The sequence below is a fragment of the Lolium rigidum genome, chromosome 7 (genome assembly GCF_022539505.1).
Source record: "Lolium rigidum isolate FL_2022 chromosome 7, APGP_CSIRO_Lrig_0.1, whole genome shotgun sequence".
Taxonomy (NCBI): Eukaryota; Viridiplantae; Streptophyta; class Magnoliopsida; order Poales; family Poaceae; genus Lolium; species Lolium rigidum.
In genome coordinates, this window is record NC_061514.1 from 68,599,376 (window position 1) to 68,616,599 (window position 17,224).

General features: G+C 43.8%; 2 protein-coding genes across 2 annotated transcripts; one reads left to right on the plus strand and one right to left on the minus strand.

Moving 5' to 3' along the window:
- Nucleotides 1–9,090: 9,090 nt before the first annotated feature.
- Nucleotides 9,091–10,782, plus strand: LOC124678523 (transcription initiation factor TFIID subunit 13-like). Its single transcript, XM_047214396.1, has 5 exons — nucleotides 9,091–9,424; nucleotides 9,532–9,569; nucleotides 9,815–9,874; nucleotides 10,430–10,504; nucleotides 10,600–10,782. Exons 1-5 carry the CDS (start codon nucleotides 9,106–9,108, stop codon nucleotides 10,711–10,713), a joined length of 606 nt encoding a protein of 201 aa, XP_047070352.1. The 5' UTR covers nucleotides 9,091–9,105; the 3' UTR covers nucleotides 10,714–10,782.
- Nucleotides 10,783–14,970: 4,188 nt separating this feature from the next.
- On the minus strand, nucleotides 14,971–16,460 carry LOC124679102 (putative cis-zeatin O-glucosyltransferase). Its single transcript, XM_047214925.1, has one exon. The coding sequence runs from the start codon at nucleotides 16,458–16,460 to the stop codon at nucleotides 15,057–15,059; it is 1,404 nt and encodes a 467-aa protein (XP_047070881.1). The 3' UTR covers nucleotides 14,971–15,056.
- Between the last annotated feature and the right edge of the window lie 764 nt (nucleotides 16,461–17,224).

Below are 17,224 nucleotides of genomic sequence, written 5' to 3' on the forward strand. Positions count from 1 at the left end.
TAATGACATGAGTAAACAAATGAATCATAAAGCAAAGACTTTTCATGAATAGTACTTCAAGACAAGCATCAATAAGTCTTGCATAAGAGTTAACTCACAAAGCAATAATTTAAAGTATAGACATTGAAGCAACACAATGGAAGATTAAGTTTCAGCGGTTGCTTTCAACTTGTAACATGTATATCTCATGGATAATTGTCAACATAGAGTAATATAACAAATGCAATAAGCAAGTATGTAAGAATCAATGCACAGTTCACACAAGTGTTTGCTTCTTGGGATGGAGAGAAATAGGTGAACTGACTCAACATAAAGGTAAAAGAATGGTCCTTCAAAGAGGAAAGCATCGATTGCTATATTTGTGCTAGAGCTTTGGTTTTGAAAACATAAAAAGAGCATAAAAGTAAAATTTTGAGAGGTGTTTGTTGTTGTCAACGAATGGTAGTGGGCACTCTAACTACCTCATCAACCAGACTTACAAGAGCGACTCCCATGAAGGACGTTATCTCTACCAGCAAGGTAGATCATCCCTCTTCTCTTTTGTTTACACATGTACTTTAGTTTAGTTTTTCTTTATTTATGGATGACACTCCTCACAACCTTTTGCTTACACAAGCCATGGCTAACCGAATCCTCGGGTGCCTTCCAACATTCACATACCATGGAGGAGTGTCTATTTGCAAAATTAAGTTGCTTACTGATGAATCGAGCAAAACATGTGAAGAGAATTATTAATGAAAGTTAATTAATTGGGGCTGGGAACCCCATTGCCGACTCTTTTTGCAAAATTATTGGATAAGCGGATGTGCCACTAGTCCATTGTGAAAGTCTGTCAAAAGTAAATGACAAGATCGAAAGATAAAACACCACATACTTCCTCATGAGCTATAAAACATTGACACAAATAAGAGGTGATAACTTTTGAATTGTTTAAAGGTAGCACTCAAGCAATTTACTTTGGAATGGCGGAGAAATACCATGTAGTAGGTAGGTATGGTGGACACAAATGGCATAGTGGTTGGCTCAAGGGTTTTGGATGCATGAGAAGTATTCCCTCTCGATACAAGGTTTAGGCTAGCAAGGTTATTTGAAACAAACACAAGGATGAACCGGTGCAGCAAAACTCACACAAAAGACATATTGTAAACACTATAAGACTCTACACCGTCTTCCTTGTTGTTCAAAACTCAATACTAAAAATTATCTGGACTTTAGAGAGACCAAATATGCAAACCAAATTTTAGCAAGCTCTATATATTTCTTCATTAATGGGTGCAAAGTATATGATGCAAGAGCTTAAACATGAGCACAACAATTGCCAAGTATCACATTATCCAAGACATTTTACCAATTACTACATGTAGCATTTTCTGTTTCCAACCATATAACAACAAGTGAAGCGATCAACTTTCGCCCTTGAACATTAAAAGCTAAGAACACATGTGTTCATATGAACCAGCGGAGCGTGTCTCTCTCCCACACAAGGATGAACTTATTCAGATAATGAAAATAACAAAACAAAAATAAAAGCACACAGACGCTCCAAGTAAAATACATAAGATGTGACCGAATAAAAATATAGTTTCAAGAGAAGGAACCTGATACTTTGTCGATGAAGAAGGGGATGCCTTGGGCATCCCCAAGCTTAGACGCTTGAGTCTTCTTAGAATATGCAGGGGTGAACCACGGGGGCATCCCCAAGCTTAGAGCTTTCACTCCTCTTGATCATAGTATATCATACTCCTCTCTTGACCCTTGAAAACTTCCTTCACACCAAACTTCAAGCAAACTCATTAGAGGGTTAGTGCACAATTAATAATTCACATATTCAGAGGTGACACAATCATTCTTTACACTTCTGGACATTGCATAAAGCTACTGGACATTAATGGATCAAAGAAATTCATCCAACATAGCAAATACGGCAATGCGAAATAAAAGGCAGAATCTGTCAAAAACAGAACAATCCGTAAAGACGGATTTTAAAATGCCATCATACTTGCTCAAATGGAAAAACTCAAAACTAATGAAAGTTGCGTACATATCTGAGGATCATGATCGTAAATTGGCAGATTTTTTCGAATTTTCTACAGAGACTTTTGCCCAGATTCGTGACAGACAGCAATGCTGTTTCTGCGCAGCGATCCCAAATATAACATCAACTTTGACATAGAAACTTTACTTGGCACAAAAACATGATAAGGAGAGGTTGCTACAGTAGTAAACAACTTCCAAGACTCAACAAAACAAAAATTGCTGTAGTAAAATAAACACATGGGTTATCTCCCAAGAAGTTCTTTCTTTATAGCCATTAAGATGGGCTCAGCGGTTTTAATGATGCACTCGCAAGAAATAGAAGTTGAAGCAAAAGAGAGCATCAAGAGGCAAATTCAAAACACATTTAACTCTAACATGCTTCCTATGCATAGGAATCTTGTAAATAAACAAGTTCATGAAGAGCAAAGTAGCAAGCATAGGAAGATAAAACAAGTGTAGCTTCAAAAATTTCAGCACATAGAGAGGTGTTTTAGTAACATGAAAATTTTTACAACCATATTTTCCTCTCTCATAATAACTTTCAGTAGCAACATGAGCAAACTCAACAATATAACTATCACATAAAGCATTCTTATCATGAGTCTCATGCATAAAATTATTACTCCCCACATAGGCATAATCAATTTTATTAGTTGTAGTGGAAGCAAATTCAACAAAGTAGCTATCATTATTATTCTCATCATCAAATATAGGAGGCATAGTATCATCAAAGTAAATTTTCTCCTCAATGCTTGGGGGACTAAAAATATCATGCTCATCAAAGCCAGCTTCCCCAAGCTTAGAATTTTCCATAGCATTAGCAACAATAGTGTTCAAAGCATTCATATTAATATGTTCCATGGGTTTTTTAATTTTCGCATCAAACCATCCATGTCTTAAATCAGGAAATAGAATAAGAAGCTCATTGTTGTCCATTATGCCTAACTAGTGTAAACAAGAAACCAAATGTCGCAATTGCAGAGTCTAAAGGAAATAGCTTCGAGTACTTACAACGGCGCCGGAAAATAGCTTAGTAGCCGAGATCCGGAGTGTGAGTACCTTTTACCTTTCCTCCTCAAAGCAACGGCGCCGAAAAATAGCTTGATGTCTACGGGTGCTTCTATTCTTGTAGACAGGTGTTGGGCCTCCAAGAGCAGAGGTTTGTAGAACAGCAGCAAGTTTTCCCTTAAGTGGATCACCCAAGGTTTATCGAACTCAGGGAGGAAGAGGTCAAAGATATCCCTCTCATGCAACCCTGCAACCACAAAGGAAGAAGTCTCTTGTGTCCCCAACACACCTAATAGGTGCACTAGTTCGGCGAAGAGATAGTGAAATATAAGTGGTATGAATGAATATGAGCAGTAGTACGGCGCCAGAAAATAGCTTACTGGCGTGCAGTTGATGGTAGTAATATTGTAGGAAGTAAACAAGCAGTAGTAACGCAGCAGTAGTAACGTAGTAAAACAGTAAACAAACAACGATAGCAGTATTTAGGAACAAGGCCTAGGGATTAGACTTTCACTAGTGGACACTCCCAACTTTGATCACATAACAGAATAGATAGATGCATACTCTACACTCTCTTGTTGGATGATGAACACATTGCGTAGGATTACACGAACCCTCAATGCCGGAGTTAACAAGCTCCACAATTCAATGTTCATATTTAAATAACCTTAGAGTGCATGAAAGATCGACACGACTAAACCAAGTACTAACATAGCATGCACACTTGTCACCTTCACACCATGTAGGAGGAATAGATCACATCAATACCATCATAGCAATAGTTAACTTCATAATCTACAAGAGATCATAATCATAGCCTACGCCAAGTACTAACACGGATGCACACACTGTCACCATTACACCGTGCAGGAGGAATAAAACTACTTTAATAACATCACTAGAGTAGCACATTGATAAATTGTGATACAAAACATATTGCAATCATAAAGAGATATAAATAAGCACTCACTACGCCATTCATAACAGTGAATAAGTATTCTGTGAAATATAGCCTAAGAGACCCACACGGTGCACACACTGTCACCTTTACACACGTGGGACAAGGAGTCTCCGGAGATCACATAAGTAAAACTCACTTGACTAGCACAATGACATCTAGATTACAAGCATCATCATATGAATCTCAATCATGTAAGGCAGCTCATGAGATTATTGTATTGAAGTACATAGGAGAGAGATGAACCACATAGCTACCGGTACAGCCCCGAGCCTCGATGGAGAACTACTCCCTCCTCATGGGAGCAGCGAGCGTTGATGAAGATGGCGGTGGAGATGGCAGCGGTGTCGATGGAGAAGCCTTCCGGGGCACTTCCCCGCTCCGGCAGGGTGCCGGAACGAGACTCCTGTCCCCCGGATCTTGGCTTCGCGATGGCGGCGGCTCCGGAAGGTTTCCGTGGGTTTCGTCCTCCGCCATAGGGTTTTCGCGACGGAGGCTTTAAATAGGCGGAAGGGCAGCCTCGGAGGGGCTCGGGGCCACCACACCATAGGGCGGCGCGGCCCCCTCCGGCCGCGCCGGGTGTGGTGTGGGGCCCCCGGGGCTTCCCTACGGCGGCTCTCGGGTGTTCTGGATGGTTTCGGGAAAAATAGGAACCCGGGCGTTGATTTCGTACGATTCCGAGAATATTTCGTTACTAGGATTTACTGAAACCAAAAACAACGAGAAAACGAGAAGCGGCACTTCGGCATCTTGTTAATAGGTTAGTTCCAGAAAATGCACGAATATGACATAAAGTGTGCATAAAACATGTAGATATCATCAATAATGTGGTATGGAACATAAGAAATTATAGATACGTTTGAGACGTATCAGCCTCCATCCACGAAAAGTTCCGTCGCGGCCGCCATCGCCAACCCTAGCTCGGGAGGGTTCTAAAGCTCTTCCCGGCACCCTGCCGGAGAGGGAGATCATCACCGGAGGCCTCTACATCGCCATGCCCGCCTCCGAAGGGATGCGTGAGTAGTTCATCTCTGGACTACGGGTCCATATCAGTAGCTAGATGGTTGTCTTCTCCAATTTATGCTTCATGTTTAGATCTTGTGAGCTGCCTATCATGATCAAGATCATCTTTATGTAATGCTACATGTTGTGTTTGATGAGATCCAATGAATATTGACTACTATGGTTGCTCTCCATTGCTAGTATGTGCTTGTGACTCCAAGAGAGAGTATTTATGTTCGATAGTGGGTTCATGCCTCTAGTAATATGGAAGAGTGGCAACAACTTTTAAGGTTGTGGATGTGATGTTGCTACTAGGCAGAAAACAACAATGTTTTGTCTAAGGATAATTCTATTTTTTACTTTACACATATTGCTTAATGTGATAATCTGTTGCTTGCAACTGAATACTGAAAGGGGTGCGGATGCTAACCGGAAGGTGGATTATTAGTCATAGACGCAGTTGGATTACGGTCTATGTATTATGTTGTAATGCCCAAATAAGTCTCACAGTAATCATCTTGTCATGTATGGTCTTTATTCTGTCAATTGCCGAGTTGTAATTTGTTCACCCAACATGTTATTTATCTTTATGGAGAGACACCTCTAGTGAATTGTGGACCCCGGTCCTTTCTTTTACATTGATAAAATTATCTACTGCAAACATATGTTATGTTTACTTACTGCAAGCATTGTTCTCTTTAATTCCACTGCAAACAAACATCTCTTTCCACACTATACGGTTAATCCTTTATTTTTAGCAAAACCGGAGAGATTGACAACCTCACTGTAAGTTGGAGCAAAGTATTTTGGTTGTGTTGTGTGCAGGTTCCACGTTGTTGTTGATGCCGGTAGTGCGTCCTGCCAAAAGTTAGCTAGCAGCACCTTCAGAGTCATTCTTTTCTCCTACTGGTCGATTAAACCTTGGTTCCTTACCGAGGGAAAACTGCTACTGTGCTCATCATACCTTCCTCTTGGGGTTCCCCAACATGTGCAACTGCACAACATCAAGCTCTTTTTTGGCGCCGTTGCTGGGGAGAAAGAGGATTTCTGCAAGGGGAGTCTCTCATATCCAATCTCTTTACTTTGTTATTGTTTTGCTCAGTTTATTTTACTTTGTCTTGTTTGCTTCTTTATATCAAAAACACAAAAAACTAGTTTCTTTTATAGTTTTATTTTGTTGCTTTATTTTTAGCTCATTATGTTGATCCCTAAATATGTTCTGGAAGACCTATCAATAGGTAGTGGTTCTATAATTGGGAGAGATAATATTGAAGAATTCTTTAATCATGTTAGTAAGCATAAAGATATTGAGGATAAATCCTTAGTAGAACTTGCTCCTAATTATGAAACTGTTGTAGCTTATTTAGTTCAAATGTTAGAGGCTAGATTTGTTAGTCTTAACCCCATAATGCAGAAAATGTTTCTTAAACTTCATGAAGTTTAGGATGATGAAAAGAGAGATTTTATCCTGTAAACTTTGCTTAAAGAATTTAGAGATGTTGTTATAGAAGCTAGAAAAGTCTTTGATTGGTTTAAGATGCTACGCTCATGTGTAGATGCTATTGGCACACTTGAAAAGATAGACAAAATCAAACCTGAAAATAGAGAGGAAATCAAAATACCAATACCTGTCAAACTCGTAGAAATGCATGAAGCTTTGGAAAAAAATTGATTGGAGATGAAAGTAGTGAACCCAAAAGTGTTGAGAGAGGGTCTTCTAAAAACTTATATGGATAAAATAAAATTCCTTGTTGAAAAGACTTCTGGCATTGATCTTGACGCTTCTTCACTTGAAAATACTTGATGCGAGCTCTTTTTCTGCGCCTAGCTGAAAAGACGTTAAAGAAAAGCACTCTTGAGAGATAACCCATTTTTTATTCTGTAACTTTTCTTTTTTTGAGTCTTGGACGTTATTACATCTGTAATAACCTCTCCTTATCATTTTTATTTCATTTTTGTGCCAAGAATAGCCTCTAATAGAAAGAAAGTCAGATTTGGGGAAGTTGCTGTCCTGAAACAGATTATGTGCTGTCACAAAAAAAATTCATATTCCCAGCCTGGCATTCTCTCCGGTAAATTCATTCAGCGACGAGACTCCACCCTTTTGAGATCGTGTAAAAACACCAGTATTCGGTATGTTTATCTAATTGTCTAAATTAAACGCCCTCTTGCTTCAGGTTTTATTCCTTGTACTTGTTTCCTTGTACTGTTTCGGCTGTAGTCATTAGTGTTTATTGTTGAGCTAGCCGTTCCATATCTTAATATGTATTGCTCTGGTTTACTGTCGAGCTAGCTGCTCCATTTAACATTTTTTTATGACTTTGCCTTGTGAAGTGCCAATTAAATTTAGTACCGTGTGTTAACTTGCGAAGTGTATTTTCTGTGTATTAAGGGCATCTCCAGCGGCGCGACGCATTTTATTGTCCGCGTGCGTCCGTTTGCGTCGCGCAGCGGACACTCAAATGACCGTTTTCGCCTGCGCGTCCGTTTGCGTCTGGGGTTGGCTCCAGCGACGCGACGCATTTTTTGTTTTTTGTTTTGTTTTTCTCTTTTTCATTTGAACATAGTTCCAAATATTACAAACTAGAAGATTATTTTACACAAACTAATACATAGTTTGGAACATGGTTTACACAAACTAATACATAGCTTGTACCATGGTGGACACAAATATAAATATTTTAAAAATAGAAACCAGTTGTGTTAATTTCCGTATGTTCGCTGCCAAGAAAGAACATTCGAGAGCACACCCAGTCACCCAAACTGGAAAATCCAGCGGGAGGATTGACGGTGTCCTTGTTGGTTCTACCGAGGAAGAACAGACATAAACCTCCCACTACTGGCTTCGTCTGGCCCGTAGCCAGATTCGCTGCAAAGAAAGAACACTCTACGTTCTAACTATCGGAGTTCGAGGCGGATTCGCCGGGTGTGGTAGTGCCTGCGGCAGACCGTGTCGTCGAAGATCTTGACGACCATCTCACCGTCTCCCTCGTAGAGGAAGGTGAGCTGGCAGCCGGGCTCGAGCGCCAGGTCACGGGCGAACTTGCCCCACCCGGTGTGCAGGTACATCTTGCCCTGCCCATCGAATAGGACCTCCACGGTCCAGCGGCAGAAGTTGCAGCTGGCCTCCCGTAGCTGCAAATGCGCCCGCTCGACGCCATCGATGAACTCGGCGAACTTGTCCGGGAGACGCTTGATGCCGAGCGGGTCGTCGCCGATGCGGAGGAGGAACTCGAAGCAGCGTTCCTCCATGTCGGAGGAAGACGAAGAGGGCGCAGGCGACGGCGAGCGTGGGACCGTAGCTGCTCCACCACAGCGGCCCCTGCCCCGTCCCCGGGGGCGCCCAGGGCCGCGGCCTCGACCGCATCGCCGGCCACCAGGACCCGCCATGGTCTTCCTCGCGGGCCTGGCTGCGTCGCAGGAACACCTAGGCGGCGGAACGCTGGAGCTTTGTGGCGGCTAGGGTTTCTATGGAGTAGTGGATGAGGAAGAAGAACGTGCGGCCCCTTTATATAGGCCGGAGGCATGCGGTAGCCGCGGGACGCGTGGCGACGCCATTAACGTCGTTGACGGAGGTGGGCTGCGGCCGCTCGGCAGCCGAGGCATTGCCATTAACGTGGCGCAGACTGCCGAAGCGACGCAGCGGCGCCAGTCGCTGCCGCGTTTGAGAAGACGCATCGACGCAGGGTCGCTACCAGGCGGGCCCGACAAAACGTCCGCCGGATACGAGCGAACACTTTCGGTGTCCGCGCAGTTTCCACAGAGACGCATCCGAGACGTATATTTGGGCTAGGTTTGCGTCTCCGCGGATGGCCCGGTCACTTTGCATCGCCCCGCTGGAGAGGGTGCCAGACGCATTTTCGGTCACGGCGGACGAAAACGATCGCTCAGCAACCATTTGCCTTGCGCCGCTGGAGATGCCCTAATATAGGGTGCCATGGACTTGGTGAGTGTAGAACGTATTAGGAAGGAAGAGGAAAAAGGAAGATGAAGAATGCAGCCCTAAACCGAGGCGGAACCCGACGGCCGTGCCGTGCGCCTTCAGGAACCCGAAATCTCCTGTCCCCGCTTCCTGTCTCTCTCTGCCCAGCCCCTCCTTGATGCAGAACCCTAGCGGCAACAACACCGCCCCGGCCGCTGCAGCGGCGGGCAAGTCCAAGTCCTCGGCAGCGGCTTCGGGCCACGGCCATCAGCCATCCCCGGCCACGCCTGCGGTTGCCAAATCCAAGTCCTCGTCGCAGGCCGCCGCGGGGGCTCACTCCTCCCCGGCCACGCCGGCGGCGAGCAAGTCCAAGTCCTCGGCACATGCCGCGGCGTCAGGCCAGGTCTCCTCCTCCTCTCACCACCACCACATCCCCGGCGGCGCTGAGGCAGCCGCATCGAGCCTTAAGCGCAAGCGCGGCGTCTTCCAGAAAGACCGTATGCCCTTCTTCCCTTTTCTAATTTGTGTTTCTTCGTTTCTGTCAGTTCTCCTCCTACGCTCACTTACTTATGTTTCACCTCTGCTCCTATTCTTATTCTTGCAGTGCAGCACATGATGTATGGGTTTGGGGATGATCCAAATGTAAGTTGACCCCTGATGATCAATTGTCTCTTTGGTTCCCTAATTTTCGGATTAGGAATTCTCTAGGAACTGAATGCAATCAATTCAGTTTATCTAAGAATTTGGTTCCACTCTTTGTGTAGTAAATAAATAAATAAGCAGAGGGCTCTAAAAAAGCAGATTAAAAGGGACATGTTGCTCCCCAATCAAAGCTTAGATGTTCTGTAGTTGTGATGCATATGACACCTTTTTTGTTGGTTTTGCAGCCACTTCCAGAAACAGTTGCGCTTGTGGAGGACATTGTTGTTGAATATGTTACTGACCTGGTAAGATATTCTTGCATTTGTACAGTTATATGCGTTTTATGTTTGGCCTGCTAAGAGAGTACAAACTATTCACAGATAGAAAGGTTATTTTTGTTGCAACCTTTTTGTGGATTGTGTGACCCGTTGACCCACTATCCATCTTTTAGAGTCCATAAAGTACACTTTGGAAAGATTTAGGTAGTTTCCTATGCATATAGACCATAATTGGGCAACCCGTTTCTTGCTTAATAATCTGAATATGCATAGACATCTTAATGCATGATTTGGAATGTGAATTATCTAAAATGTTTTACGGCTTTTTGATTGATAGCCACACTTTGCACCATATGATAGTAAGTCAATGTGATTTCAAATAAATCTTGTGTACAAATGAGCACTCATCTACCTTACGCACAATCCATTCATGTTGAACTAAGGAATCCATAGGCACACGGTATTTAGCAAGTTAGGCAAGTCTCTTACAGGTTTGTGTCTGTTTAATAGTTCCATGATATTTTCAGAACAGTTTATGGTTACATAATTGAGTCAATCCATAACGCGCCATTTTTTTCCCAGGTCCACAAGGCTCAGAATGTCGCTTCAAAGCGGGGGAAGCTCTTGACAGAGGATTTTCTTTACCTTATCCGTAAGGTGTGTTTCTGACTCCACATCAGAAATACATGACTGCGTATTCACTCGCCTCACCAGACTTCTCCAAAACTAATCTTCACACTTTTCTTTTCTAGGATATGCGTAAGCTGCACCGTGCTACTGAGCTACTCTCCATGAATGAAGAGCTCAAGCAAGCAAGGAAAGCTTTTGATGTGAATGAAGAAACGCTAGTGGTTACTAATGAGTAATACCTCCTTGAGGACCTCCAGAGAGTATGTGCAATATTTCAGTCAGTTGGACACTAGTCAGTTGGACAATATTTTCTAAACCTCAGTCTGTACTGCTGTGTGGCCTATGTTTCACGTACACGTAATGCCATGTGACATGTGACCTAAAAATTGAATCTTTGCAAAGTTTTGTTGATTTGCTCGTTGTGCACCTATCCCTGCACCAATCCCTGTCAACTAAATCCAAATGGCTGTTTTTAGAAGTGGAGATTAGGGATTGTACGAAATGAGGTTTTGTGGGGATTAGTGTGGATTGGGTGAAGGTAGGGGTTTCACCCAATCCCCTAGAAAGTTATCCCCACTAATCCCTACAAATACTCCACTACCAAACAAGGCCTTAGGGGGTAGGACCTAGCAGGCTTAACTCACCTCAATCCCGTCCCAGTAACATTATCTGTAATGGGATTATCTAATGGATCGTACACCATCGCAATGTGTTTCCATCTTGTTACTGGTATTGTAGTTTGGCTAGCTGCCAGTTCTTTCATGGTCCTGACATTCTCTCATTCAAATGTAGGAGGTTGTAAGTTTACACAAAAATTTAGAATGATACATAATTGTGCTGTGAAAGCTTCAGTTTCTCTTCCAGTTTTGAAGGACCACTTCCCTCATTTTTTTCTGAAAAGGTTCTATGTTTGCTGCAGGTTAACATATATGTTAACATTCATTGTTTTGAGTTCATGCAATTAAAATTTATCTGTGGCTGGCCGTCTGCTACTAGGTGTTATGTACTTTAATGATAACTGTTGGTTTAATATATCATTTCCCTTCGCCTGCAGCATGCTAGCATAAAACCTGGCACCTACATTACCTGCTATATTGAATTGTTGACTGATGATAGATGGTTTAAGAGCAGTTGTTATCATTTGGTTGCAGTCACTACATGTGTTAGGCCTTGAATTGAGATGACCCGCTTAATTTTTAGGTTTATCTAAGTCTTTTGACAATTCAGTGCTTTTTCTGGTGTAGCTTTTACACGTATGTACAGATGGTAATTGATAATGGTATGTTGATTAACAATTTCTTTGTGTCAAGTTGAAGAAGAAAATTTATCACCGAATCATACTAAATAGAGCGCCTAAGTATCTGTTTGGAACATTCGGGCATCCAAAGATGAAGGAAAAAATTATTAACAAATTTTAAAATAGTTGCTAAGTACGAGGGCAGTGTTATTTTTTTGCAGCATTATTTACCGTAGTTGGCACTCTATCTAAAGGCCTCCATGTGTCACTGACCTTGACGTGCACGGGTACAATTTAGTCTAGCCCCAACTTTTGATTAATAATTTCTTTTTATAGAACAAGTTAATAACTAAATTGAGCTTTGGAGTAGTACTTACACTGTTGCTTGCAGGTGGCCTCTTCATGTTAGAAGCCTATAATATCATGCAACCTGTTCTTGTAAAGGCAGGACAAGGGTATTTATTTTTTGAAAGCATGGTGTAAGTTGTTGCCATGGCTACAAGACAATTTTTAGTTGACAATATGCATTATTAGACTAATCTGCTCTAGACACTGCAACCTTTTTCTCTGTCAAGCCAGCGAAGCAGGACATATCTTGGAGCAGCAGGCAACTGTCTTAGCTGCAATAACTTTTCTGCGCCTTGATAAGGATTGAAGATCATACCAATAAATGACATTACATCAAGAAGCCAGTGTAGTCCGATGAGGTGATATATAGTTCAGGTCAGAATGCCAGATAAAGGTTTTGCCTGGCTCGCAATGTTGCAAATCTGTTCTGTTTTGGTGGTTCACTTTCACTAGAAGTAAAATAACTAGATAACCTCCTCAGTGCTCAATCGCATCTGGTCAAACTTACTGAATTGGAGGGGAGGACACTCTACCATGCTACTGTAATATAGGTTCAGTAGTGCACCATATGTTTTTCACTTGCTTGGAGTGTTGGGGCTTGTGAACGCATTTATGGAATAATCACCCATGAATTTTGTTTTAGTGAATCAGTATAGACAAACTGAATGCGAAAGTGAATGACTTCGTCAATTGATGAGCTTTTGCATGTTCTTTCAGTCAGGACAGTTTTTCATGGTTATTTTTCCGAGAAAAATGTTATGTTTTTTTTAGTCTACACTGCCTTCAGTAATAGCGACAACAATGTGGTCAATTGAGAGACAATCTCGGTATCTCATATGTGATCACTTAACATGTGTGATCCTTTGCAACGATTCTCTTTCACATGGATGGCATTTCTGTGATATATTTTCTAGATGTATCAGTTCTGGTATTTAACTAACGAGCTTTTTTTCCATGGAGAGAACATTCAAAGCATCTGAAACCAGTATCATGAATTCAGAAGATCATACAAAGTTCATTTGGTTCATACTAAGTTATATTCAATTTCTTGCTTCTGTAGCTGGTTTGAAGTTCTGGTTGTCTGTTCCATATTTCAGAATACCTTTATGCTTATAAAACTCGAGATATGGGTGTATATGTCTCAGTCATAAGCATGTAACCTGACGTTCATGTCTGCACACTATAATAATATGTCTATTGTTTGCTTATATCCTTCGTGTAATTTCAACACCTATATTGCTGATGCAGCATATCCATGTTCGTTGGTTTTTGAACAGTATTCTATTAATGACAGAGTGATCCTCTTGATTAAGCTTATACACAGAGTGGTCTCTGGGATCAGCATTAAACGACAATTCTGAAGCCGGCTGTGGATCACCTCTTCATGGCTACCATCGATGATTTCAGGGGTATGTACTGTGAAGTGTCTTTTGTAGGAATGCCGCTGAGCCAAAATACAGTGTAGGTCATAGTTACCTCATTCTTATCTCATGGTGGCTTTTGTTTGTTTGAGCTTCGTGTTATGTTGATTATCGTTCCACACTAGTTACCAGTTGACTTGCTCCATATCTGACCGGTGGTTTGGTTATAGTTTGCCTTTGACCTAAAAATTTAAGTTGTCCTTGGTTACAACTCTGTAGAGGTAGAAGTGTTTTGTTGGGATTATCTGCTCCATAGAGCAAATACGTCCCCCGCAACACTAAAACAGAAGAGATCTAAAGAAAAAAAACTGTGTTAAGGCCTGAAACAATGTGGCGGCACTACCATGCAAAGCTACCACTCTTGCGAAGGCAAACACAAACCCTATATAGGCGGCGCGGCGAAGCGCGCATGTTCATCTAGTGATACTAGAGTTTGGTCAGAAATTTGAATGGAAAATTAGCAACATTTATGATACTCCGTTACCACTAGATTCATCATGACATATACTTCCGTTGCCCTCAAATAACTTGCAGGAAATACTTTTGTACTTATATGCATGGGTATGGGTGTTTTCGTCATTATTCATTTATTTCTCGAGGTTCGTGCTTACCATTATAGATGGAACGATTCCTTTCTCTCTCATGTCTTTTATCCGAATCTGAAAGCACAACGGACGTTCACGGAAACATCCACACCCATACGTGTAAGTAGAAAATCCAGACACAATAACTTGCTCAACTTTTTCAAGATACGAGTGTATCTACAAAAATGTGTCTATATATTTTTGTGTCTAGATAAAGTTGAGCAAGTTATTTTAGGATGGAAAGATTAGTAGTAGTTTCAAACTATATTGATTTGATATTATATATTTTGCACGGAAATTCATTTTGATCTCAGGTGCACATCCTCCCTTTACATAAAAAAGACATTTCAAAATGTGAGAAAAAAGTATTAAATATTACACATATTGACATTCTATATGCGCACATAAAGTTTCGCGGATAGCTAATGATTTTGTGCTCATTGAAAAAAGAGGACAAAAAATATCTCATGTACACACTTAATTTAGCATTGAATTTTGTCATTTTTACATAGGCTACATAAAAATTATTTTTTCGTGAAATGACTGGGTGCATACACAAGTCGTGAAGATTTGCACGCGACATAATTTTGGAATTTCTTGACATTTTGAATCCATTTAAAATATATTTTAAATAAATGGAGCATATGTACCCGAGAGCCAGCTCTCTATGTTGCTGCTCTCCCTATTTTGTTGTTCTTTTCTATAATCAAATACTATCTAAAAAATCAATTTGGGCCAAAAATTTATACTTATTCACGGGCGAGTATGAGTAGGGAGTATGTTTCTTCCTTTTGCGTGTTCCTATTTTTATCTTTGAGTCAAAATATAATTCAGACGAATGATGTTGTTCCATGAATTATTAAAAATCTTATTTTGTATCTGTATAAATAAATTTCGTACTTAAGACGCACAGCGGCGAAATTTCTAGTTTAAAATTGAACATGCTGTGTCAGTATCCAAAGGCACCTTCTTGCACTGCACCGAGGGGATCACCTTGTGATGTAAGCTATGAACTCGTCCAAATCTTTGCGAGAGGAACCGCCATCAGCGACGGAGGCGCGGACTGCGTCCCCGAGCAGCATCGCCCGTCGCTGCATAGCCACTCCTTTGTCAGAGAGCATGGCTTCCTCGATGACATCCTGAATGGCCTTGGCCGCAATCACCTCGCCGTGCTTCTCCCAGGGACGCACCAGGATGCCGGCCTTGAGGTAGTTGCAGACAAGCTCCGCGTCCCAGGGCTGGTCGCAGTGCATGGGCCAGGCGAGGATCGGCTTGCCGTGGCTCAGGCTCTCCACCGTCGAGTTCCAACCGCAGTGGCTCATGAACGCCGCCGTTGCGCCGTTCGCCAGGATCTCCAGCTGCGGCGCCCACCCAGTGATCACCAGCCCCGTCCCTTCCGTGTCCCTGGTGAACTCTGACAGCAGCTTCTCGTGGCGGCTCACCCCGGCGCCGTCCGCGAATATGTCGCCGCGGTCGGCGTCGCGCAGCACCCAGATGAACCGCTGCTTGCTGCCGCGAAGTGCTGCCGCGAGCTCTTCGATCTGCTCCGATCGTAGCGACGACGTCGTGCCGAAGGAGACGTAGAGCACGGACGCCGGGGGCTGCTTGTCGAGCCAATCGAGGCAGTCGTGCCGCTTCTTGCCCTGCTTCGACCCGCTCGCGGGGAGAAGCGGATTCAACGGTCCGATGGCGAAGATTCTCTTGCCGTCGGCGGCCACGTGCTCGGCGACGACGTCGACGAACTCACCCTCGAGGGCGCGGCATGTGTTGGTCAGGATGCCTGCGCCAGGAGAGATCTTACTCGACGGTCTCGCCCGCCTGGCGCACTCCAGGAACTCCTTGGGCGCATAGTGCTGGACGCCCCTGAAGGCGAGGCCGTTCTCATGCAGCAGCTTGGCGTTGAGTTGCCCAACGAGGATGGACGCGGCCAGGCAGTGCAGCCCGAACGCCTCGCCGTTGGGCAGCCGCGCCGCCTCCTCGTCGGCGAAGGCGTTGAGGCGGTCGTGCACGACGACGACGCGTCGGCGGGAAGCAGAGAGCTCGTGGAGTAGCGCCGCGAGCGGGGCGCGCGCGCCGGTGATGTAGGCGTCGCAGAGGGGCAGGATGTGGGACGGGAACGGGGAGTCGGCGGTGGGGTCCGGAGGCGGGGAGACGTAGCTGGAGATGCCAAGGTCGTGGAACTGGATGGAGCGGAGCGCCTCCTGGTCCCAGCCGTGCACGCGCGCGCGAGCCTGACGGATATGTGCCGCCGGCGCGGCGTAGTGCACGTCCACCTCCACCCCGCGCGACGCGAGCTGCAGCGACAGGTGCAGCAGCTGGTTCAGGTGGCCCTGCGCCGGGAACGGCACCGCCACGACGGCCACAGACTCCATTGCGTTGTTCTCGCTCCCCATCACCGGCCGTTCCCAGTTCTTAGTGCCGTGCCGTGCCGTGGTGCTGATTTGGTTGCTGATGAGCCTGGGCCTATGGCAGGTTATATACGCAGAAGCTTCCTGTTCCCGAGCTGAGCAGCTCGCTAACTGGCTTGGACATTAACAACTTGAAGGCGGGCTAAGGTGATTAACATTGTTAAAGTGCGCGTACGCCATCATCCACGCTAAGCTCCAGTTTCAGAGTACGTACAAGGCGGAACATAATGCCAATCTGTGACATGAAACTCAGATATATAAAACTCAAATCTCCGAGCATTTGTTTACTGAAATCGCCACATCTCTGGACGCGTAATCAACAACACATCAATTACCAACTCTACATTCATCAAAGTGTTTATCGTCATCGCTCAGGTCATGTCGATCAGTCGGCCGTCGTGGGGTCACAGAGTCGTCTGCTAGAGGCCGCCAGCTAGTTGTTGTCGCGCTGCAGGTGGACTGGTTTGCTTCAATCACAGAGCAAGGAGAGCGTCTTCGGCTAAAATAAGTGGACGTTTTAGCCTCAAATTTTGTTCATAAAAAATGTATTTCTATGTTTCACTTATTTGTGGATGGAAGGAGTACTTAGAACATATACAACGGCGGACGCTTATTTAGGGGCGCTAGGATTTTTTCCCGGCCTGATTGGTAGTTGCTAGCTACAATCCTGGACGTTGGGCCTTGCGCCACAAAAACCGGATCACGTTAGTTTACATAGATAAGCGCCTGATAACAAGGCAAGCGTTGGT